Source organism: Pygoscelis adeliae, unplaced genomic scaffold (assembly GCF_000699105.1).
Source record: "Pygoscelis adeliae isolate BGI_AS28 unplaced genomic scaffold, ASM69910v1 Scaffold233, whole genome shotgun sequence".
NCBI lineage: Eukaryota > Metazoa > Chordata > Aves > Sphenisciformes > Spheniscidae > Pygoscelis > Pygoscelis adeliae.
Window position 1 is genome coordinate 916,201 of NW_008824421.1, and position 21,817 is coordinate 938,017.

Below are 21,817 nucleotides of genomic sequence, written 5' to 3' on the forward strand. Positions count from 1 at the left end.
GTAGGGAAAATATATTAAATGAGAAGTAACACTATACTGTCGTTAGGAGCCAAAGGTTATTCCTAGACTGAAACTGTGTAGGCAAAACTGTCTAACAGTTTGCTACAGTATGTAGCTAGATTTGCTGTCACTTGAAATTTTTAATTCAAGATTGTACTACTTTCAAAAAGACATTTTTAATTAAATAAATATATAGGAATTACTTCATGTAGAAACTAGTAAGTGTGGCAGGGTTGCTGCCTAATACATGTTACTTTAAGTAACTATTATTATTTTTCCCTATGGTAAGGTGAAATGCACAGGTATCAAAGATATTTTGGTCTGGGGAAATTCAGTCATGTTACCCTTTATTTTTGATTGTTACACTTCTCATCGTTGTTTAAAATAATTACAGTGCAGTCTGGGCAGCTGCAACATTGGTGTTTGTTAACAGTCTAGCACTGGAATATTTCAGATTACATCATTTTTGATTGTGGGCTAGCTTTTCATGTGGAAAACTAACGATGTCTTAATGACATCATAGAAATTTGTCCCAGAGTTCTTAAAGCAAGAAGTGGGGATTGCCATTGTTCAGAGAAGTCCTTCACCCTGTGTTGGATTGGAGATCATAAAAAATGGTCTCACTGATCTCTTTCTTTTTATCACCTAAGATTTCCAGACAGTAATGACTGTAAGAGGTCTAGGAAACTCAAACCTGAAATTAAAAAACTTCCATCATATTAGTATGATTTACATTGTGAAAAAAAAAAGAAATAAAACTGATATTTTTTTGAAAAATTGTCTTTATTACATCTTTACTTACTCTTCAACTACGATTGAGAATTGGTCACTGGGCAATTGTCTTCCATGAAATGATGCTTCTTTATGTACAACCTTCTTGAAGATTTCCTACCTTTCTTACTCCCCAATATGTTTGGCTTAATTTTATCAGTGTTAAAATTCCTGTGGATTTGATTTTTGCTGTGGGATAATATAACTTAATAGACGTTGAATCAGTTAGATTTCAGGGGAATCAAAATTCAAATCTCAAATAACAGAGTAGGTTTTAACTGTGTAACATTCAGAGTGCTCAATTTAACTGGCACGAAAGCTACAATTATAACTGAATAGTTTATCACTATGTATTAACCCTGTGGCCTTAGAAATCATACAGTGGCTTAGATGTGTAAGCCATTGCATCACCCGCTTGTTGAACAATCCACTGCAAAAACATTTATGTTCCATGCACTGAAGGATATTGCAATGAAAGGACCGAAACCTGCACTTCATTTCCTGAGTGAAGTAGTGTAGGCTTTCATCTCTTAACCACTGACATAACTATGTATATTACGGTTGACTATTTAGCAAGCGTCTAATAAAATGTCTGGGAGAGATAGCTGTAAGTTGGAAACTGTTTTACTTTATATATTTACTATAGTATGTAGAGAAAGTATTCAGAGGAGAATAAATAGGTCAGTATACAGCAAACACCTTGGCAAATCAAATGAAAGGAACCGTAGTAAATTTTACTGGCATCTTAATTTTGGTTAAAATTTTAGTTTTAATTGAGATTGTGAGATATATAAACCCTAATGTGAGTTTTATTTCCTTCAAAAGATGCATTCAGAGATTTCAAAAATAACTTTGGCCTTTTTTTTGCAACTACTTGCATTCAAAGTTACAAACTTGTTGGGAAACGAGGAAGCAAAACACATTAGAAGTAAAGCGAAATTATTCAGAATAGTTTTATTGAGTAAACTGAGTTAAAGATGAGAGAAACGGGAAAGTAGTTCTGGGTTGCCAAAGCCCAATAACCTCAGAACAATTTCACTTGCTAAAAAAAATTTATTTGTGCTGTAGTTACAGAATGAAGAGCAAAGTCTACCCACTCTACCCTAAAACACAGAAGAGCTACCTAATTGCAAACTTAATCATTAGATTAATGTAGCTGCTGAAGTTGTTATATTAGATCAAAGAGCAGTCAAAGGAACTGTTCCTTTAGTGGTTTAGTTTTAAGAATTAATCGTGCGCTTTCAAATATATGACAGAAGAAATAAACATTCAGAGAAGTTCATGCATCCATGTGGAAGAGGAAATGGTTAATCAAGCTTGGTGCTTTTGATATTGATACTGTTTATCAGTAAGTCTCAGTATGAAGCTTTGTAAGTAAACTTCAATATACTGCTGATTTCTTTCTCTTCTTGTTTATAAATCAGCTATGATTAGTTTTTGGAGATAGGTATTTCTTCATATTCTTGTTCCTCCATACATTCTGTGTATTTATACCGTATATCAATCTAAACACAAGTTACATTATCTGTGCATAATTAAGAATTAAGTAGCCTTATTGGTATGGACACAAGAATAGGACTCCAAAACAACCTGTATATAGGTTTTTCAAAGATTAATTTTTATCTTACAAGATTTTTAGGTTGTCAGCACAAAGGAGATTGACAGAAGTTGGACCGGTTGCAATAGCAAATGATACACTGCTTGTGTTAGTGGTTATTTGTTTAAGACATCTTGAAAAGGGCAGATATTAAACGAAAAAGGTTTTGTTTCATTGAACAATATTTGGGGGGATGGAGAATGTTGGAAGCTGCCAACATTTGCACCTTAAGTTTGTATGGGATCTCAGACTTAGGTCAAGTTGGTGGGAACAGTTGCTGCCCCTGACCTTGGCTAACTGTAAGGGATTTCGGGTTCTGTGTTGGGTAATACCAGTGACCCGGGAGGTCCAAAGTGCTAGTCATGTAAAAGCTAAAGTTTAATTAACGAGCTTTCTTGCTATGGGAGTGCCAACTGAAGTAGCTTTTTGTCCACCCTCTTACCTGTCTGTGCAGTTACGTGGTTACCTCTGTCAGAGAATAGATCAGAAATAGGCAGCATCTCAGCAAGAAGGAGGTTTTTACGCAGAAGAGAGAAGCAAGCAAGGGGCCTAGAGCATTAATTGGGTTATAGGAGGTTATACCTATGAGTATCAGCCTTTGGGCGGACACGTGCTTCTGGATTCAGAGTTTTTTGATGGAAGTCATCAATGGCAGCTTCTGATGCATTCCTGTTTGGATATTGCTATCTGCACACGCTTGTCAGCAGAGCAATTTATACCAATGCAGTCAACTTACGTGGTTTGAATTGATGGCCTGAGCTAAACAATTGGGGTTCGCTCTCATAAACCTCTTTTCGATCTGGATTAGCACATCTGTCCACAGCCTCAGAAAGGAGCTTGGAAAATAAAGACACAAACAAATAATTTTTGGTAGCTGTGTTTGTCAGATGAGGCTTGGGAGGAGGGGGGAAAAAAAAGGACATTTTGGGAAAGAGCATTAGTAGCTGCGAAGACAAGTTTACACTACTGTGCAAAGAAAGTGCAGTTTATTCCAGTAGTGTTCAGAGAAAGAGAAAGGTATGCCCACCCACTGTAAATAAACACAATTGCACTGAAGAAGTAACTCCTTCTATCAGTTCCCTTTCCAAACAGAAATAACTTATTAGGCTTCAGATATTGTTTTAATCATTCAGTAGAGCGACAATAATCCTTAGAATTTAGGTAAATGTTAATTTTTCAGGCACCTGGTGTAGTTTAAGATGCTACCTGCCCTTTAAAGGAGATTGCCCCACCTCTGGAAAGTCAACAGAACAAAGCTAATGAGCATTTGTCAGCCCCTTCATCTATTCCTCCAGCAGCTGTTTAAATAAACAAGTTAGACTTTGTGGTAGTAAATGGCTAGCAAGGAGGTTTGATAAAGTCTTAAATGGAAGATTTTTCCTAGATGAACGTGTGTCTGATCACTTAGTGTTTGCTATTTGGGTTTAGGGGAGCTTATGTGAGAAGGCAAAAGTCTTTTCTTTCATCTAAGATTGTATTTATTGTTGTTTTTGAAATTACTTCTGCAGATTCCTATTTGAAAAATCACATGCCTGCCACACTAACTCCACAGTCACTGAGATAATAGAAATGTTCAAGAAATTATTTGTTTATCTGAGCAATTTGGAACCCAGAACATGAGACTATTTCGTGTAAACATTCCTGTAAATATTTCAGTAAACCTTTATCTGCCTGTAGTTTTGGCCACAGAGCCCTCTCTGTTATATAGGACCTATAGATCTTGTTAGATGTAAATGTGAGAAGTAGCTAGTGTTTGTTGTTTTGATATAGTATTTAATGCAGTTGGAATATGCTCAGTGACTCCTCTGTGCTACTGGAGTATGAATAACCATTTGAGTGGGCTTGGTAGTTTTAGAGATATATTTTTTTCAGTCTTCTGTCATGTAAGACTTGCTCACATACTTTTTGGAAGCTGAAAAGAAGATAGCCTTCAAGAGTTGCTCTCCTTCACCAATATCAGTGCCTGGCAGTCATCACAATTAACACTTCAAATTCCAGGAAAAAAATTTTTGGAGAAAATTAAGATTGCATTGGCTCCACTTCTTCAGGGAAGTTAGTCTGATGAGGAAAGAGAAGTGTCTTCAAGAAAAGGTATGGAAAAATAAACTGTTGTCTGCCGGAGTTGTTTCCTAAAAAAGGGCCAAGTGTTGAGTGGAATATTTACATTAGATCGCTTCTGTGAGCTTTTATCTTATGAGGTGTTTTGGCTTCCTTACATAGCGCTTTTATTTTAATGTTCTCATTGTTCCTTAAATGAAAATGGGAATTTATGACTCTCTGAAAACTAAGGGAGAAGGAAAAAGAGAACATGACAGTGTGAATAACAAGGTACAGGAGAATGGAGTGATGTCTGGTAGTGTCAGGAAAACAAGGTAGTTCAGCAGAAATGTCAAGCATAACAAATGTTTCAGGAGTCTAGTATGAGAAGTTCAATGCTGATCAAAAAGGTCTGCAAAGATTGTATAGGGATGTCATTTCATTCTTAAATGAGAAACTGGAGATTAAGAAAGCCCCAGTGATGTAAAACTGGCTGGCAGAAGTCAAAAGCCATTTGGATCTTATGTTTGGGAGTAATTTTTTGACTGTTCAGTAAGCAGATAAGTGTGTCTCATGAGGCGGTCTTTTCCTCTGACTCTCTCAGTACTTTTAGTCGGTACCATGTATTTCTTTGGATCTGTCTTGAAAGTTCCTGAGCGCATGTCATTCTGCCTACAGCAAAATATACCCTGAGCAGAGGGGGTCTCTTCAAAACTTTGTACATTGTTTTAATCACCACAAAACAGAGCATTCTCTGACATTTCCTGTGTAGTGAGGTGCGTATCGCTTAACTGAAGTCAATGAAAGCTCAGATACGCTGCAGTGCTGTGGATCAGGCAGCGTGATGGAAAAGTAGCCTGAGTCACAGGCACACAGTTCTGCACTTAACTAAGCATAGGCAGGGGCTAATCCCATGACTGAATTGCAGCATTTGGAAAATTAATTAGCCTTTTGCTGATCATTTTTCTCCGTTGCGTATTTTTCTCCTTTATTTCTAAGGGACACTGCCAACTAGATTTAGTTTGAAATTTGTATTGAAAGCTGATAATTTATTTTTTGTCATTAAGAGTACGTTAAACATCGTGTTCCTTTGATTCCATCCTGCGTATTTACTTGCACGTGAGCTGAATGAGATTTTCCATATTTAGGTATTCATAATGGATGCAAGTGAACCTGAAAGCAGAGGTTTTCTTTTCCTCTTTTTCTGTTTCTCTGTGTTCATTTTGTAATCATGTCACTCAGTATAAACTAGTTTTAGGTTCATATTTATAATTCTGCTAAAAAAGGGAGAATGGACACAAGGTGATTCATAAAACTTGGTATGAACAGCAACAAACAGGAAACAACTGTTGTGATAGGAATTAGGTTTTACAATATTTTATGATGGCCTGACGTGGGTGGAGTGGCAGAGTATTTTTAAGTGTCACTTTGCTGTGGATGTTACCTTTTTAATTTCTGAGAAATGCGTATATTTGCCATACTTTTAAAACTGTAGTATATTGCTGTAGACATTAATTGATGTTCTTCCAGGAACTACGAGCACTTTAACAAAGGGACTGAAAGGTTTTGTAATAACTTCTTATAAAATTGCACTTTTCAGAAAAGTGAACTGTTGCTTTTTCTTATTTTAATAGATTTATCTAGAGTACTACTACTATGTGCCCAAATATATAACAGATAACTAATAAATTCTCAGAAAAGATGCCTGAGATAGGGAAGTTATATAATCCTATTTTATCCACTCAGTTTTTGAAAAAAAGTAATTAGGTCACAAAAAGTCATTGACAGAGTTGGGAGTTGAGTACAGATTGTGGTACTGGAAAGGAGATGATGAGCATGGGTTTCACATGGATCAGTCCTGGGTTCAATACCAGGCAATGCTTTCAGAAAAAAACAGGATGATACAGAACACCACAGGATTATTAGAGATATGAAATGTCTAGAAATAAGAGCTGCATCAAGAAATGAAAGATTTTCTGAATCCTTCTTCCCTATCTCCTTCCTCTTTCTACCCAATGACAAATTACTTTGTTACCAAAGTAAACTTTTTCTAGGAAGCCGTATGTGACACAGCAAAGGCACACAGAGGCAACTGCTGCATGCCTTTTATGAAATAGATAAATACAGTTTACTTTTGAATAATAAGAAATACACCTTGGTTTAGAGATGGAACTGGTCACAAAGATGCTTAAATGTCTAAATGGGAGAAGGAGGGAATGCTTAAGCTGCTTTTATGTCTCCTTTGTCACCAGTTCCCCTGCCCCATTCAGCAGCAGTCCCACATTTTCCCTAGTCTTCCTTTTGCTGTTGCTGTTCCTCTAGCACCCCATCTTGTTGTCCTTAACTTCCCTTGCCAGATTCAACTCCAGGTGAGCTTTGACATTCCCAACCTGGTCTCTGCATGCTCAGAGAGTGTCCGCATCTCATGCGCTTCCTTTTTATGTTTGAGTTTTGTCGGGAGCTCCTTGTTCATCCATGTAGGCCTCCTGCTACTATTGCTTGACTTTCTGCTCATTAGGATGGACCATTCTTGAGCTTGGAGGAGGTGATCATGGACCCCTCTTCTCTCCAGGACCATTATCCCATAGGATTCTTCCATGGGAGGGGCAAGATCCCTGAACGGCCCAAAGTTCACTCCCTGAAGCTTAGGGTTGTGTTCCTGCTATTTGTCTTGCTTCATCCTCAAATGGGGTATTCACAAGAGAGAACCAAAAATGACCGGTAGTCTAGAAAGTGTGGCTTAAAAGAGTATATTTCACAAACTAGTTCTTTAGGTCGTGAAAAGGCAATAGAAGGATAAGCCTTTAGAACTGTGAAAGGTGGCTTCAAGGGCAAAAGTGATAAATCGTAACGTTCAGGATTGGGAAGAAGCAACGGGCCTATATCGCAGTAAAGTAGATTTCAGTTTGGCTTTAAAAATACCTGGAGTGGCTTAGTTGGCTGGTTGGGTCAGGCAGGATTACACCGCATTGTGATTTGAAAGCTGTAAGCCTGCATGGAGCAGAGCTTGAAAGAACAGGATAGCATATGTGTCAGCAAAGGGTCCTCTTGACCTGCAGGATAATGTCACGCTGATTCCAGATGAGAATGAAATAAATCAGTTTCCTTTCAAATCCCAGGCAGCATTTAAAACAGGAAAAAGAACGTATTTGCAAGCCTCATAAGCTTAATAGTGTCAGTGAGAGAAGCCAGTGTTTTTGCACAACTGCTTTTCAGGTAAAAACATGCTTTAGGAGTCTTCCTGTCCTGCTGGAAAGTAATGTAAAACTTCTCAGCGATCAGCAGTGCGTCTCTGTACTGGGAAAGCAGAGGAAAAGTTTTCACCTTTTCTCTACCAGTTACATGCAATGGTCATCAGCCTGTGCCAAGAAAGGGCACAGCTTGCTTTTTACACCCATAACAACTGCAACTGTATTTGAAGTATAAGCTTCAAGCAATTCAGATGGAGAAGAGGCAGCTTTCAGTAGCATCAATCTCATCAGCACTTAAAGAAGTTACTATAGAAACTGTTACAGTAGAAACAATAAAAGGAAATAAAAACGGAAGGGGGAGGGAATGAAATCTTTGAGAATTTGAAGTAAAAATAAAATGAAATAGATGTTGCTAGCTGAAGCTAGTGAGGTAAAAATAAAATGCCTTTCTTTTAATTAAAATAATAATGGTTATAAGAATTAGAGAAGGAAAAGACCTGGGAGGCCATTATGCCATTTCTTTGGGCTTGATACAGGATTATGAGATATTCCATGGGATATTTTTAGGAGGTAGTCTTTTTGTACAGTCTTGCTGTAAAAGTCCAAAAGAGTATGACATAGTTGAGGTGGGTGATGACGCTCCAAAGAAAGAAGACATTATAAAGCAGTTTTCGGGTTAAGTTACATCACTTTTTCATGGTCTTTGACCACATAGCTGGAAACTGCTTGAAGAATATCTTGATTTGATCTGTTATTTAGTTCCTCTGTAAGACTAAACAAAGAATTAGATACTCTGTCTGCAGCACATGACTGCAACTTAAGGTATTTAAACTATTTTTGTGGCGTTTTTTTAAAATGCTGTTTTTGTATGAAGGATGGGGTACTTAAAAGAAAGATACGGGTTATGATAAAGACATGGGATATTTTTATAACCATATCATCTGCCTATGTTGAAAGAAAATCAAAACAATAGTAATCATAAATCTACTTGGCATTGGTGCCTAGACTATATTGTAGTTCCCATTATCAGTGGAATGAGAACCACAAGATAGATACAGCAGTGTCATGCAGTCCTCTTCAAATAAAAATGGGTTACATACTTTATATTTAAAAAAAAAAAGTAAGCCAAAACAAAGAAACCTAAGTGATAAATTTATTCTAGTCTCATTGAAATCCACAAGGAAACAAATCTCTCTGTAATGTGTCAGAACAGTTCAATCCATCACAAGTCATTGTTTCCATTATTCAGAAAGATTCAAGGGCTGTCTAAGAGCGCTGGAATGAAAGGTAACCACTTCTGTATTTGAGACTTTGAAGTTGGCCATTTCCATAGATGTGATGTTGTCATAAGACATATTATGGAAAGGGACATACTGTTGGTGCAAAAATTTTAAGAAAAGAACAACCAGTTCGTATTTCCAATCTAACCTGGACTGACAATAACTGAAAGTTATTCCTGCCCAATTAAAAAAAGAAGAGGGAAAAAATAAGGAAAATTAGATTCCTTCAAGCATTCCTTAATGTCACAGTGAACATCAGCAAAGTTACTGCAAACTGGGCATTTGCCAGCACTTTCAATAACTGCTGTCAGCAGCCTCGTGTTCTGGAGGTAATGCGTTAAACCTGTGCTAAAGAAAAGGTTCCTCAGCAGTTTCCTCCTTTCTTATCCCAGCTGAATTCTTCCTAACGACCTTCTAATAACCTTATCTTCTAAACATCTCAGTGGGTTCCCTTCCCATTCTTGAATATTATAGTTGCTGACAAAGGTCAAGAAGATCTTGTGTCGTTATGAGGATCAGTCATTATACAAATGCAGTTACAGGACTGGTCCTTAGTGAGTTATTCTGTTGCCAGACCCGTTTCCCAGTACAAAACAAGGAACTATGAATTTCATAAATTCACATAAATTGTCATAATCCCAAATATTGCCATTTTTCCATTATTACAATCACATGTCAATGTTTATCTTCCATTGATTAATATTATACATTCAGTTGATATGTAACTGATGCAGTTAAAAAACGTAGTCGTCTTTTTTCATAGTACTTTTATTTTCATAGCATTTATTTGGAAGTATTTTGTATATAAGTCATCTTATTCATTTACTGTATGTGTTGACTTTGCCGATGGGGTGGATATTTCCCATAGCAAGAGCAGACGTAATTATTTCAAAACCAGCTGTGATTACCAACACACCCAAAGTGCCGTAAGTGTCTCAGCTAAAATTCCATAAAGAGCTTTTCATTTCACATTTGAAATTTTGAAATGTTGATTTCAAAATAGCAAAGAACCTGTTTTTCTCCAGAAGGGATGTTAGCCCTAATAATATTTAACAAATTCAAATTCCTGTGACTGTGCTCTGTTAACCTAAAGTCCCACAGTAATGCCATTGATATGTTATTTGTCACCCTTGCTCTCTCATTCTTGCAGGACTACATCATCATGCACCAAAGCAGGATAGCTGTGCCATTTAGTAATTCTATGTGTGTTTTGAGCCAAATTCACCCTTTCATTTTTTGCCAGCAGAACGTAGGCTAAAGGCCTTCAGCACACAAGAGTCGAGGAAAGATTCACTAGGCAAAATAGCCTGAAGTCCTGCCCTGCAGAGGTTTGTGCTACCCACTACAGTCTCCAAAATGCTGGCGACTGAATCTGTTCAGGTTTCTCAGCAGGTACGGTGACCAGTATGATTCCTGAAAGGCCACCTGTACTGGAATTTCTGTGTAAAAACTGAAGATAGCTGTGTTCCCTTGAAGTTAGGTGAAGATTTTTTCACCCATCGTATGGGCTGTCTGGAACAGCTTTCCCATAGGAGAAGTCGTGCCAGAAAGCCTACTAGAAATTTTCTTTTTAAAATAGAGCTTGATAGTTGTGTAAGGAGCATTGTATAATATGGTATCTGTGTTACCACCGAGTTGCATTGTAAATTCACACGGGTCTCATCCACATTAACACATCATGAAAACTGGAGAGCTCCGAGTTCAAGGAATTTCTCAGTTTGAGGCAGTGCATTCAAATCCACAAGTTGTTTTTCCCAGCAGCGTGACCTCAGTTGCAAGTAAAGGCAGAGAGAATGTGAAATTCACTGAACCAAAAAAAGAACAAGCAAAAAGATGATGAATATATACTAATAAGAGACAGTTCTGGAGCCTGGAATATGTGTTTCCTGTTTCCATTACTTACTTCATCAGAAGTACTTGAATGCAGAGGCAGTCTCTGGCCAAAGTTGGATGATAAGTAAGGAGTGAGTCAGGGGAATTTGGGAAGAGAACAGATAGTATCAGGCTAAGATTGTTCAGTGTTCTCTGGAGATTTGGGTTTGGCACATCTTTCCTGTACCCTTCTTGTTTTTCTGGTGAAATAATTTAAACAGAACTTTTCACGTGTCCAGTAATCATTGATTCTGAAGTACCTGCTATGGCAGTCAACATTGGAAGGAGTTGTGTTTGGCTATATAAAGTATTATCTACTATTAAGTCTCAGAAGAACTGGGTCCCACAGGCTGGTACTCAGCATCAGTAGACAGGTTGACTGTCCTTTCCTTGTTCCTTCGTTCCCGGTCTGGAATCCCTAAAGAGCCTCTCAATTCATGAAGGTGCTGTGAAACAATTTTTTAAATATTTTATGTAGCTATCGTCATCCCTTACAATGATTAGAATCATCACATTGAAAAGCTCATGCAGAAATGAATACATACTTAATCAGAGCAAGGCTTCAGTGTTGTGTAGTAAATAAATGCAGAGGGGCAGAGTTTGTCAGGTGGGGCAAACCAGAACAGTGTCTCCTTTGGCCAGCTATGTCCAGCCTGGGAACTGAACTGGAAAGAATACTGTGTTATCTTGTCTTTGGAGGCTGCTCCATAAGCAAGTAGAGATTGAATTGAGGTTGTGCAGGCCATGAAGTCTTGTACATCTCAGCAGTAACATATCCAGATCAGCCAGTGTTTGTGAGTGCAAAACAAATTACAGGTGCAATAAACTGCAGCAGATTCAAGCATCCTGAAGGTTAATAAGATAACCAGTATAGTATCATCCAAGCATTAAAACGGTGCGTAACATTCAGTGAGTAAATGCCGACTTCTGTGAAAAATACCTAGATTTATCCAGTGCCGTACAAAGGATGAATAAACCTTCTCTCTAGAACAGAAGAACGGTATATGGAAAATTTTCTAAATCTTACCATCTAAGTACTTCGAAATATTTGTATGGCCAGCATGCATTTCAAGCATGGTTTTCTTTTCCCTTCTCTTCTCTCCAGTGCTTAAAGGCGGGGAGGGGAGCGCTGTGGTAAACCTGCCTTTTTCTTCTAAGCATTTTTCCTTCAGAAACCCTATAGCAGCACTGGTATATGCTTTTGCCGGGACATCCCTTCCACATTTCATACCCTGTTTAAAAAGCTATAAAATTAGATGCTAAGGATATTATTTTAAAGTTAATAAGACTGTCGAAATCAACTCTGCAGTTGTTGACATGAGCTTAACAAACTAGGTAACCTGTTCCAGCTGTCAGATGGTTGTTCTTTAAGAAAATGAACAATTAAACTTACTGATACATTGCACAGTTTTTTAGTTATTAATGAATCAGGATTTTGGCTTCAAGAAAACTATGTTTTGAATATATGTATGCATTATATGCTAACTTAGTCAAGAGAAGCAAATTTGTGTGTTACTTCTCAATAGTTTCTTGTGTTTCAAAAAGAGAGCAACTTCAACTATTTATAAACTGTAATTAAGTTTCTTTACAACGTGACTCATTCTCAACAAGCAAGTCCTTTTTCTTTTGCTTTCTTATGAACTGTGTGGGGAAAATTAGGGTTCAATCACCGAAGAATTTACTCAATGCTTAATTACCCAAAACAGCCCTCCAAGTTCTGCTCATGTAGAGCTTTCATAAAGATGTGATTTTCCCCGCACTATGGCTTTCTAAAACTTGACTTTTAAAAAATGATCTGTAAATTGTAATGTAGGAGAAAGCAGTGTTTTACTGTGGTATTGGCTTCTTTCTCCGGTCTGCTTCTTTGAGTTCCTCTTATATTAACAGTGTGATGCTTAGGAAAGCCAAAGTAAGAAATCATCAGGATTAAATTACTTTGAGCATGGAACTGAATTAGAAAGCTTTACTTTCCTGAATGAGCTAATTGTTTAAATTTTCCAAAGGAAATGTTTCTATTTCTGTGAGAGAAGGGGTAAATGGGACTTCCTCTGACATAATTTTCGTTTTAAATCTGAGTTTGACAGCAAGATTTTTACCTTCATAACCAAATATTACTGCTTAACTGCATGACTTGTATAAGCTTGCTAGTTCAAGTGACTCACTTACGTAGAGGAAGTTATTTTTAGAGAGATAATTTGCACTGTTTAGAAGAGAGGAAAAAAGGGAGAGAGAGTCCTACTAAGAGCTAGATCCCTCATTATAGTTTACAGAGCTTGTGAACCCAGCATCCAAGCAAAAGATGACTAAGCAAGGGGTCTATTGGTACTTTCAGGAATTTACAGACATGAGTCATCTGCTTATTTTCTGCAGACATATCACCAGGGTACTTTGTGAGTCAGCTGTTATTTGGAAATAGTACTTGTATTCAACATGAATACGTTTTCATAGTTCTTAGGTAACTAGCATGCCAAAATGAAAGCGGGCTTATAAAAGTTTGCCTAGTTCAGGTGTTGATTTACAAAAGCGGTGCGTTGTTTTTAACTGTGATGCATTTTTCATGACAAAGTGTAAATGTTGTCTGGGATGTAATCATGATTACACTTACCTTTGCCACCTTATGTATCGCGTGAAGGCAGATCTGATTTTGTATCAATGCACAGATTGAGAGTCAGATTGCCTATCCGACTAGGTAAAAAGAAAAATTTTCTTTATCAACCTGTGTGACTATGAGCTGAATTTGACCTTTTAACTTCAAAGCACCTTGCTAGCCTTGATTACCAATGTTATTTGCTTATTTTTCACGTACAATAAAACGCTTCACCCCAAATCCAAGCGTTCTGTGCACGCACGGTGTCAATGAACGGGCATCCACGGCGACGGAAGTGAGTTCTTGCCTTCCCTTCCTACTGCTGAAATAATAGCTGGCTACCTTGAGATATGTATAACACTTTACAACTCAGGGCTGTTTCCTGTTTACTGGTCTTTTAGGTGTGGTTGTGTTCCAGAATTAGGGACAGGTTTTTTCACTTGGTCTGGACTCATCTCACACCTTGTATTTAGGAAACACTTGGGTTAGAAAAATGGGGGTTTGGTGATTTTACGTGAAGGGTAGTGTTAGAAATCAAAGGCAGGTCAAATTTTTCAAAACTCTACTTGCAGTTCAGGATGATACTGCTGTGGGCCAGATGTGGGATGCAAAATTTTAAATCTGATTTGATTATCTGATTTAACAGTTTAGAATGTAAGTAATTCCTGAAAATTCTTATACGGGTTTTGGTTAATAAAAGAAGAAAATGTTTTCTGTTATATTTTGGTGATACCGGTGTTGGAAAAATATTTTTATAAAAGAAAGGCTTCTTGTAACGAATGGAATCATCTCTGTAGTGATAGCAACGTCTTGATTATCCATTTAAACAGTGTTTCTAGTGCTAGATACCTTCTCTTACGTCCAAACCTTTAGTTTTAGGTAACAGGAAGAAAACTGCTGCTGCTTGCCCCAATTAGGTAGACAGAAGTTTTCAAAGGAAAGTTAATGAAAATTAGAAATTGTCAAGTAAAACGTTAAGTATAAGGACTGAACTATTACTCGCGTGTTTTGCTGAAGTTTGTTATTCCTTTCACACAGTGATAAAATACGCAAGCATACAGAGTAGTTTTCCTTTAAGGAGTTGGTACTTAGGAAGGAAAAAGATGCACTAGGGGAACAGAGTTTAAGCACTCAGAGCTGAAGAAGTATATTTATAACGTTAAAACGGAGAGCCTGTCTCCTTGCTTCATACTCTTTTCCACGGTGAAGTCCTTCAGAGGCTGCGGCACACACGTACTGTCTGCGAGGGGAGGAGACAGCTTGCTTGCTGATAAACGGCCTCGATAAACCGATGTTTTTCAGGGTTGTTATTTAATAATCATGTTATAAAGAGGAATTTGACGGAGCAATCTTTGAATCTAACCTTTGTTACAGCAGTGATCTGCCCTCAAATTAGCAGAACTCTGCCCGTGTCATTACCGCTTAAATATCTGCTGGAAGCTGCTGTGCGATCTGAGTCACCAGGACTCGGGGAGCTATCACGTGTAGCTCAGCCACTGGGTCATGAATTGAGCAAACACTGTCATCCACAGTAATTTGTTGTATTTTGAGACTGTAACTGGAATATCACATTCGGTTTTGTTTACTTCACAGCTACAAACAGTTTTACTTGTGGAGTTTGGAGGGTATTTCAGGGAACAGGGAGCTATAGTTTGGCTGATGCACATCCAAGTATTCAGACATGATTAGAAAAACTGAAAAATGAAGGGACTAGCAAAATGATAGCATGGGATTTAGAAAAATAAAACCTGTCTTACACTGATATCTCAGTGTATGAGCAGAGATTTCAAAGGCAGTGCTTCATGAAGTATTTAAAAGTAGAAAATATAATGCGTTACCAAGCGTACTGGAGGGGAGATCCTGTTCCACCTGAGGATGGGTTCAGTCCTGTAATGTTCCTTTCTCTTTCTTAAAATTCTGTTTGTAGTGGTTTTACCACCTGCTTTGGCTCCTACTTCAGCTTTTACATCCTGTTTATTAATTAGGAGTTTTTCCTTCTCTTTAAAAAGGACTGTGAAGTCACAAAGAGAGAATATTGAGAACTCAGGCTCATGTGAATGAATTATAATCTTATTAATTTATTTCACTCATTGCTGCACCAATAGGAAAAATGATTTAAGGTTTACAGGGAGTTACTGTTCCATTGCAGTGTTCTTTCATTGTGCAGAATTAAAGAATTGTGATTTGGAGGATAACAAAAAGTACAGTCGTAGGTGCTTTATAAATGAAGTCTACACCTTTAAAAGAAATGCACATTCTTCTGTTAATTTTGGTATTAGATTAGACGTTTAATGTAAACAGTTCAAGTCTGTTGTCATAACTCAGTTTAACTACAGATTTCCGAAGGCTCCTGATATTAAAAGTAGACCAAGAAAATCTTAACTTTTTTATTGCTAGAGTTATACTTCAGTTAAAAATCAGTTTCTGACCATATTATTAACTGTTGTAGACTATTTTATTGTTCTGCCAGACCTAGCTGATGATGAGACAGTGATAAGCAAAGGGAACTAAGAGGCTCTGATTTTTATTTTTAGTGAGATATTTTGGGTATTAATGACTTCGCAGTGTGTTTTTGGTTTTGTGGGGGTTTTTTTGTCTAACAGATGATGGCAAGTTGAGATCTTTTCCAACTCATGTGACTGAATCTTTCTATATCCTTTATCAAATCATTTAACCACTTTAAGTCTCAGACAGCGGTAAAATGAGAATGATAATGCTTTTGATGTCCATAGGGACACTAAAATGAATTGGCTAAAGCAGATAAAGATAAATTTGTTTCTTGAATGGAAAGCATAAATAGAATGTATTTTGTGAATTTTTGAAAGGGAAAATTTCACTACAAAGGAAAATACTGCATTATTTTTTCTATAACAAAATAATCATGGTGTAAATGTTATGATTAGCATTGAAATACACTAGCTAAACTTTTTTTTAATTATGTAATTTACAAAAATGTTTTGCTAAAGCAAACTGTCCCATACAGCAATATGTTGGAATCATTACTTACAAGAAATGCAGAAGTATATTTTAGAAGTAATCATCAATTTCTCCTGTTCTGTCACCTTTAAATCAATAGAAAGGAATGATATAGTCCCAGTTAAAAACAAACAACAACAACAAAAAAAACCCACAATGTTGTATTTCTATGACTCTCTTTTTTCTTTTTTTTTCTTCTTTTTTCTATTTCAGTTGACCTACCCCTCTACTTTCCTCGAGACCAACCAACCCTAACGTTTCAGTCCGTCTATCACTTCACTAACAGTGGCCAGCTGTACTCCCAGGCCCAGAAGAATTACCCTTACAGCCCCCGCTGGGATGGCAATGAAATGGCCAAGAGAGCAAAGTAAGTCAGACTGCTGTTTCCTACTAAATATTCCTTTTGTTACACGGTCGTCTGTCAGTAGAAATTTCATGGATTTAACTGTACATTTCCAGCGTTATAAAAGCTGAACCTGTTTTTGTTCTCTCACAGTCCTAGTGTTTCCCGTATATGAGTATAGACAGATACTTTATTAATTATGCTTATTACATTAGTGCCAGAGGACTGATCAAAAGAAGACTCTTTCTGCTAGGCGTTGTACAGGCACAGGGTGGTGGCAATCTCTGCGCCAAAGAGCTTCCAATCTAAGTAGACAAGATAGCCCCCAGCAGGAGTAATCTGCATGGTAGCAGTCAGTCAAGGTAACTCCATGGTTTTGTGTTGGTGTCGGGGGGGGACCCTGAAGGGAAGCATGTGAGATGGGGAGAGCAAGGAAGAAAAACCTGAAAGGTATGGAATAAGGCTGTACTAAAAAGACACGGAAGAACAGGAGGAGGTAGAGCAAACCACCAATCCGACGTAGGAGGCAGTCCTATCAGAACTTGAGAAAATTGTCTGCAAGTCTGAATATCTCTTTCTTTACTGCTTTTTCTGTTGGCTAGAAACAGAGAATCCCTGACTCCTTCCTCTGCGGTTTGTCTGCAAGCCCTTGTTTCAGGCTGGGGAAACAGCACTTCAGTCCGAGCATCCCCTTTAGTTAAAGATGACAGGACAGCCACCCCAGAGTGGTTCTGTTGCAAGGGCAAGCTGCCGTGGGCAGCGGTGCCCCTTTTGTCTACCAGATATTACCCCTGTCTTCTAATGAAGCAAAACAGATTTTACCTGAATGGAGCAGTATGGGCAACGGCCTTGCTGCAGTATTTCATTTTTGCGAAGTGTAGAAATGTTAGAACGGCAAGAGATTTAAGCAGGCTGATTATCAGTTGTTCAGCATGTAAAGGCATTAAACTGCATAAATAACAAGGCATATTGGGATGAACATTTTGAATGACAATCAGAAGATTAAATTAAATTAGCAAAGATGCGTAAACAAGAGTCGAATGAAAATAGTTCAAGCTGAGTAAATCAAATGAATGGCATGGTCAGAAACTGATTGTAATTTGGAAATGATGGAAGCAAACAACAATTGACTGAAGCATTTCCAGATTTTATACTAATGTAAATTTTATGGAGAACATCAAGTAACATTTGATTTTGGATTTTGATGCATTGTAATAGAAATTTTTTTGCTAGCATTTGGTTTTACTACCATACTGTCTAGGAGAGCTATTTCTTGATCAAATATGATTTTTTTTTTTGTGGACTTTTTTCTTTTCTCTAGCAGAATATTATGAGTATTTTGTTTAAAAATAAAAAAAAAAAGAATAACTGGAAGCATTACTGTGGCTTTTTTTTATGACCATATTACAAAATGCATTTCTTTTGCAGCTGGAAGCTTACAAGTACCTATGTGCTGTCTGCTAAGTCCATTCATGTATGAGTGGGTATATACAAATGGACTTTTCTACCCTGCGCTTGAAATTTAGAAGTATTATAACAGTTCTTTTAAAAAGCACTAAATGTGTACACTTACTATCACATGTACGTTTTGTGAGGTTATTCACTCTTATGTTTGAGCCTTTGCATTCAAGTTTTACACTGGATACGTAATATGAGAAAGATGATGAGAAGCGGGGGAAGAAAGTATGCTGCAATGTCTGAAATAACTATCACTGAGCTGCAAAGAGACGGAGAAGCTGCTCTAGTTAAAAGCGCTTTGCTTGCAGGAACAACTAGTGATTCCTGAGTAGGTACCATAAATAAATCTGTATCAAGAAAAGTATGATGTTATGATACGTGTTAGCATATTTTAAGAAAGATTTTAACACAATTGAGCACCTTATGTAAACAGTGTTTAAAAGATTTGCTAGGGCTTCTTAGAATAGGTTAGTGTGTTTCAACACAACCAAATAATTTTTCATTCTACTGTATTTTTACCGTAGCCATGTTATGGACCAAGTATATGGGAATATATGTAGATACATAGGAGAGTGTTCTAATTAAATGTATTAGTTCAAGCACCACATCAAAACATCCCAAATAAAAACAGAAAGGAAGGATACACGATTTAGCCTCTAGAAGCAATGTAATTCTGCTCAGCTGAAGTAAACTTAGCCCTGGATAAATCGAAGACAACTTGCTTGTGTTTCTAAATACTGTCTATTAGGTTTTGCTTATATGTAGTCTTTTTTCCTCTTAGCTAAATGGTCTCCCAAGTGCTTGGCATCCTTTGAGACAAAACAGCTCTGTTTATCTTTCTGGCCCTACTGTTCTAGGGCCACAGGATCTCCCACTTGACCGTTCTGGTATCTGACCAAATTCTCCGCCCTTATTCTCAGACACTTGAGGGGTCAGTTTACACCATCTTCCTCCCTGTAGCTTAATGCACCATCAAGGATGGCTTTTGCTTGCTCTTGCACCAACTGGGTTCATTAGCTGTCCAGTCATGTATTGAATGAAGCATGTGTACCGCATTGCTTTGTAAGATGTCGAAGCACCACCAAGTTTGAAACACCATCATTCAGAGATTTCCTCATCCTCGATTTTGGCAAGCCCTGCCTCTGTTTTCAGCAACGCAACACAGCTGGCTTATTCATGGGCAGAGCTGTCATAAGTTCATGCCAAAGGGACTTTGATTCTGTGCCCAGCCTTTTCCCAGGGTTGTTTTGTTTTTTGTTTTTTTTTCCAAACAGGTGAGCCCATCCAATTCCTTCAACTCAGGGGCTAAACTTGAAAGTCTTGGTATCCTTGCTTATCTTTGTGGCCCCCAGCAGAGGTAGGCATCTCTTTTGAAGGTTAGGACTTAACCCCTTGCTGTAGCCTTGAGACAATCAGTAGTAATTATAAGTAGGAGCAAAATTACTGCCCTAAAATACATACATATAGAAGTAGATTGTATGCATTCACACTTAGACAAGTATCACCTAAATCTAAAAGGCAAATTCTCAAATCAGAGTATCGGTTTAGCAGGATCTTTTTCATTCACGGAGAAAAACTGCTTGTGTTCTTGCTGAAGTAATTGGACCAATGTATGCCTGTCTGAAGAAGTCCACAAAATCCAGTTTCTCTTTCTCCTTGTCCTCTTAAGCAGTTTTTAAAATCACCTGGCTCCTTTGAGGCCCACTGGCTTAGATTCCTCGATGAAAGATAGCATCTGGTAACTGAAGTTTGCTATTATCTTAGCCCAGGGATTGCCCCCTGGCTTGATTTAATTCTAAGGGAGGAATTAAATCCTGATTAAATAATGTGATTCCAAATGCCTCCAGATTGCTTGTTTCTCAACTAAACGCAAAATTTTAACCTGTTCCTCCAGCTAGAAACAGGGAAACCAAAAATATTAACATTTTCTTACAAGCTGCTGAGATGCCATTTCCTCTCAGTTCACATCTCAGGCTTTGCCTCTCTTAGGTCATTTATTTATATGTCTGTGGCCTCCTGCGTAAGCAGCTTCTCCAAAAGATTTGGTCCTAAAATACAATAGCAAGCCTAAGAAAATACAGTAAATTATGGAAAGTTAGCAGCCTTGTTTGTGGTGTACGTGTGAAGTAAAACATCTCTGTGTGGTTTCCATGGGAAAGCTCTCTTGTTTTTTGCTTAAATAGGCATTCAAGTGTACATAAATGGAGTCTTTAAAGAACATGCAGACTCTAAGCCCGGGATTTTATGAAGGAATACTGTAAATAAAGCTTGTTTGTTTATACAAATTAAGTTCAGTTCTTAGATGCACTCTGGCCCAATTTCTGTCCGGCCCAGTGCTGGTCTGTAGACTTAGATTATACTTCAGGGAGAGCAAGTCAGGACTCAGTTTACTCTTTTATCCTACATAGATCCACCTACTCATCATTAAAAATAGCAGGAGGATGGAAAACTGGTATCACAACAAAAAGTTGTTCCAAGGCCTCATAGTCTTTTTTCAAGGTGGCTATAAAACTGGTTTCTGAATAACATTGTTGTCCCTGGCCATTCCCCGGTGTTTGCTGAATGCGGTGTTAATTTTACATATCCCTCAGGGCTCTGTAAGGTGAAAGCTTTAAAGGGCTCAAGTGCTCTCAACTGTATATTGGCTGTTGCTCTGTCATAAGGTCAAGTGCAGCTTAAGATTATATGCAGACGCATCTTGTGCAAGCTATGTATGTATCACCGCCGCGGCTGCAGCTACAGTTCGTGCTCAGTGCAAGCATGCTATGATTAGAAAGTGTCAGGCCGGAGCACTGGGCCGTAGCATTTTCAGCCTCATCAATACCCTTTCCTTGAATATCTTAAAAATAGAAGATGTGTATCATGTGAAGATGCTAGTTGCTATTTGGCTGAAATGGTTGCTTTAAGCTTTAATGTTCCCTGGTAAGGAGAGGAAATATATCTTCTGGTGTAATAAAAAGATATTTGAAAAAAGGGGACAATTTTTGTGTTGCTGTTTAGACAAACTCAGTTGTAATATGTCAAAGGCTTGCTGTTGTATTCAGTATACTTTGAGTGCCCTAATGATTTTTTTTTTATATTGACATTAACCAGTTTTTCAACTCATCCATTTTTTTTATTGTCAAGTCAGAATTGTTTCACATTTTAGGTAGAACGTCTATTACGACATTTTGCATTCTTTTAAAGTAACAGGTTTCTCCATTTCCTTGAAACTTTTGTTTTCTGCCTATGCTACCTTGAATCTCACTATAAAGTTTACATATAAACACTGCACTTTTTTTATAATCTTCTCTCCTTGATAGGTGTAATTAAGGTAATAAATCATTTGTTATTATTTGGTTTGTATTTCAGTATTTTTCCTGCTTACTTGTAAAAGTAGCAAATTGTATTTTCATGTATTATGTCATTTTCGTGCACGTTAGGCATCTTTAAAGAGTAGATTTCCAAAAACTAACTTGTTTGCATTCACATGTACTCTCCTCAGAAAGCTTTTTTCTTGGCTGGCTGGCTCTGGCTCTCTTGCATGTTACCTTAAAATTAAAAAGAAATTTAAAAAAATGAGAGTAGGGATCAGAAATACAAAATGTAAGGACATCATCCTTCCCTATGTGTTTGTGTCTTTGTCTCTGAACGTTTGCAAGGCTCAGAGGATTCTTTTCAAAGAAGAGCAGCGGGGTAGGTACAAACTAAGGGGTGAGGTGCTGA

General features: G+C 37.6%; 1 protein-coding gene across 1 annotated transcript in view; it reads left to right on the forward strand.

The window, feature by feature from the left end:
* The window catches only part of BRE (brain and reproductive organ-expressed (TNFRSF1A modulator)), a 173,100-nt gene that overhangs the window by 136,960 nt on the left and 14,323 nt on the right, over window positions 1-21,817 (forward strand). Inside the window, exon 11 of the mRNA XM_009320906.1 lies at window positions 16,525-16,678. Coding sequence (XP_009319181.1) covers window positions 16,525-16,678 — 154 coding nt within the window. The remainder of the gene's footprint in view (window positions 1-16,524; window positions 16,679-21,817) is intronic.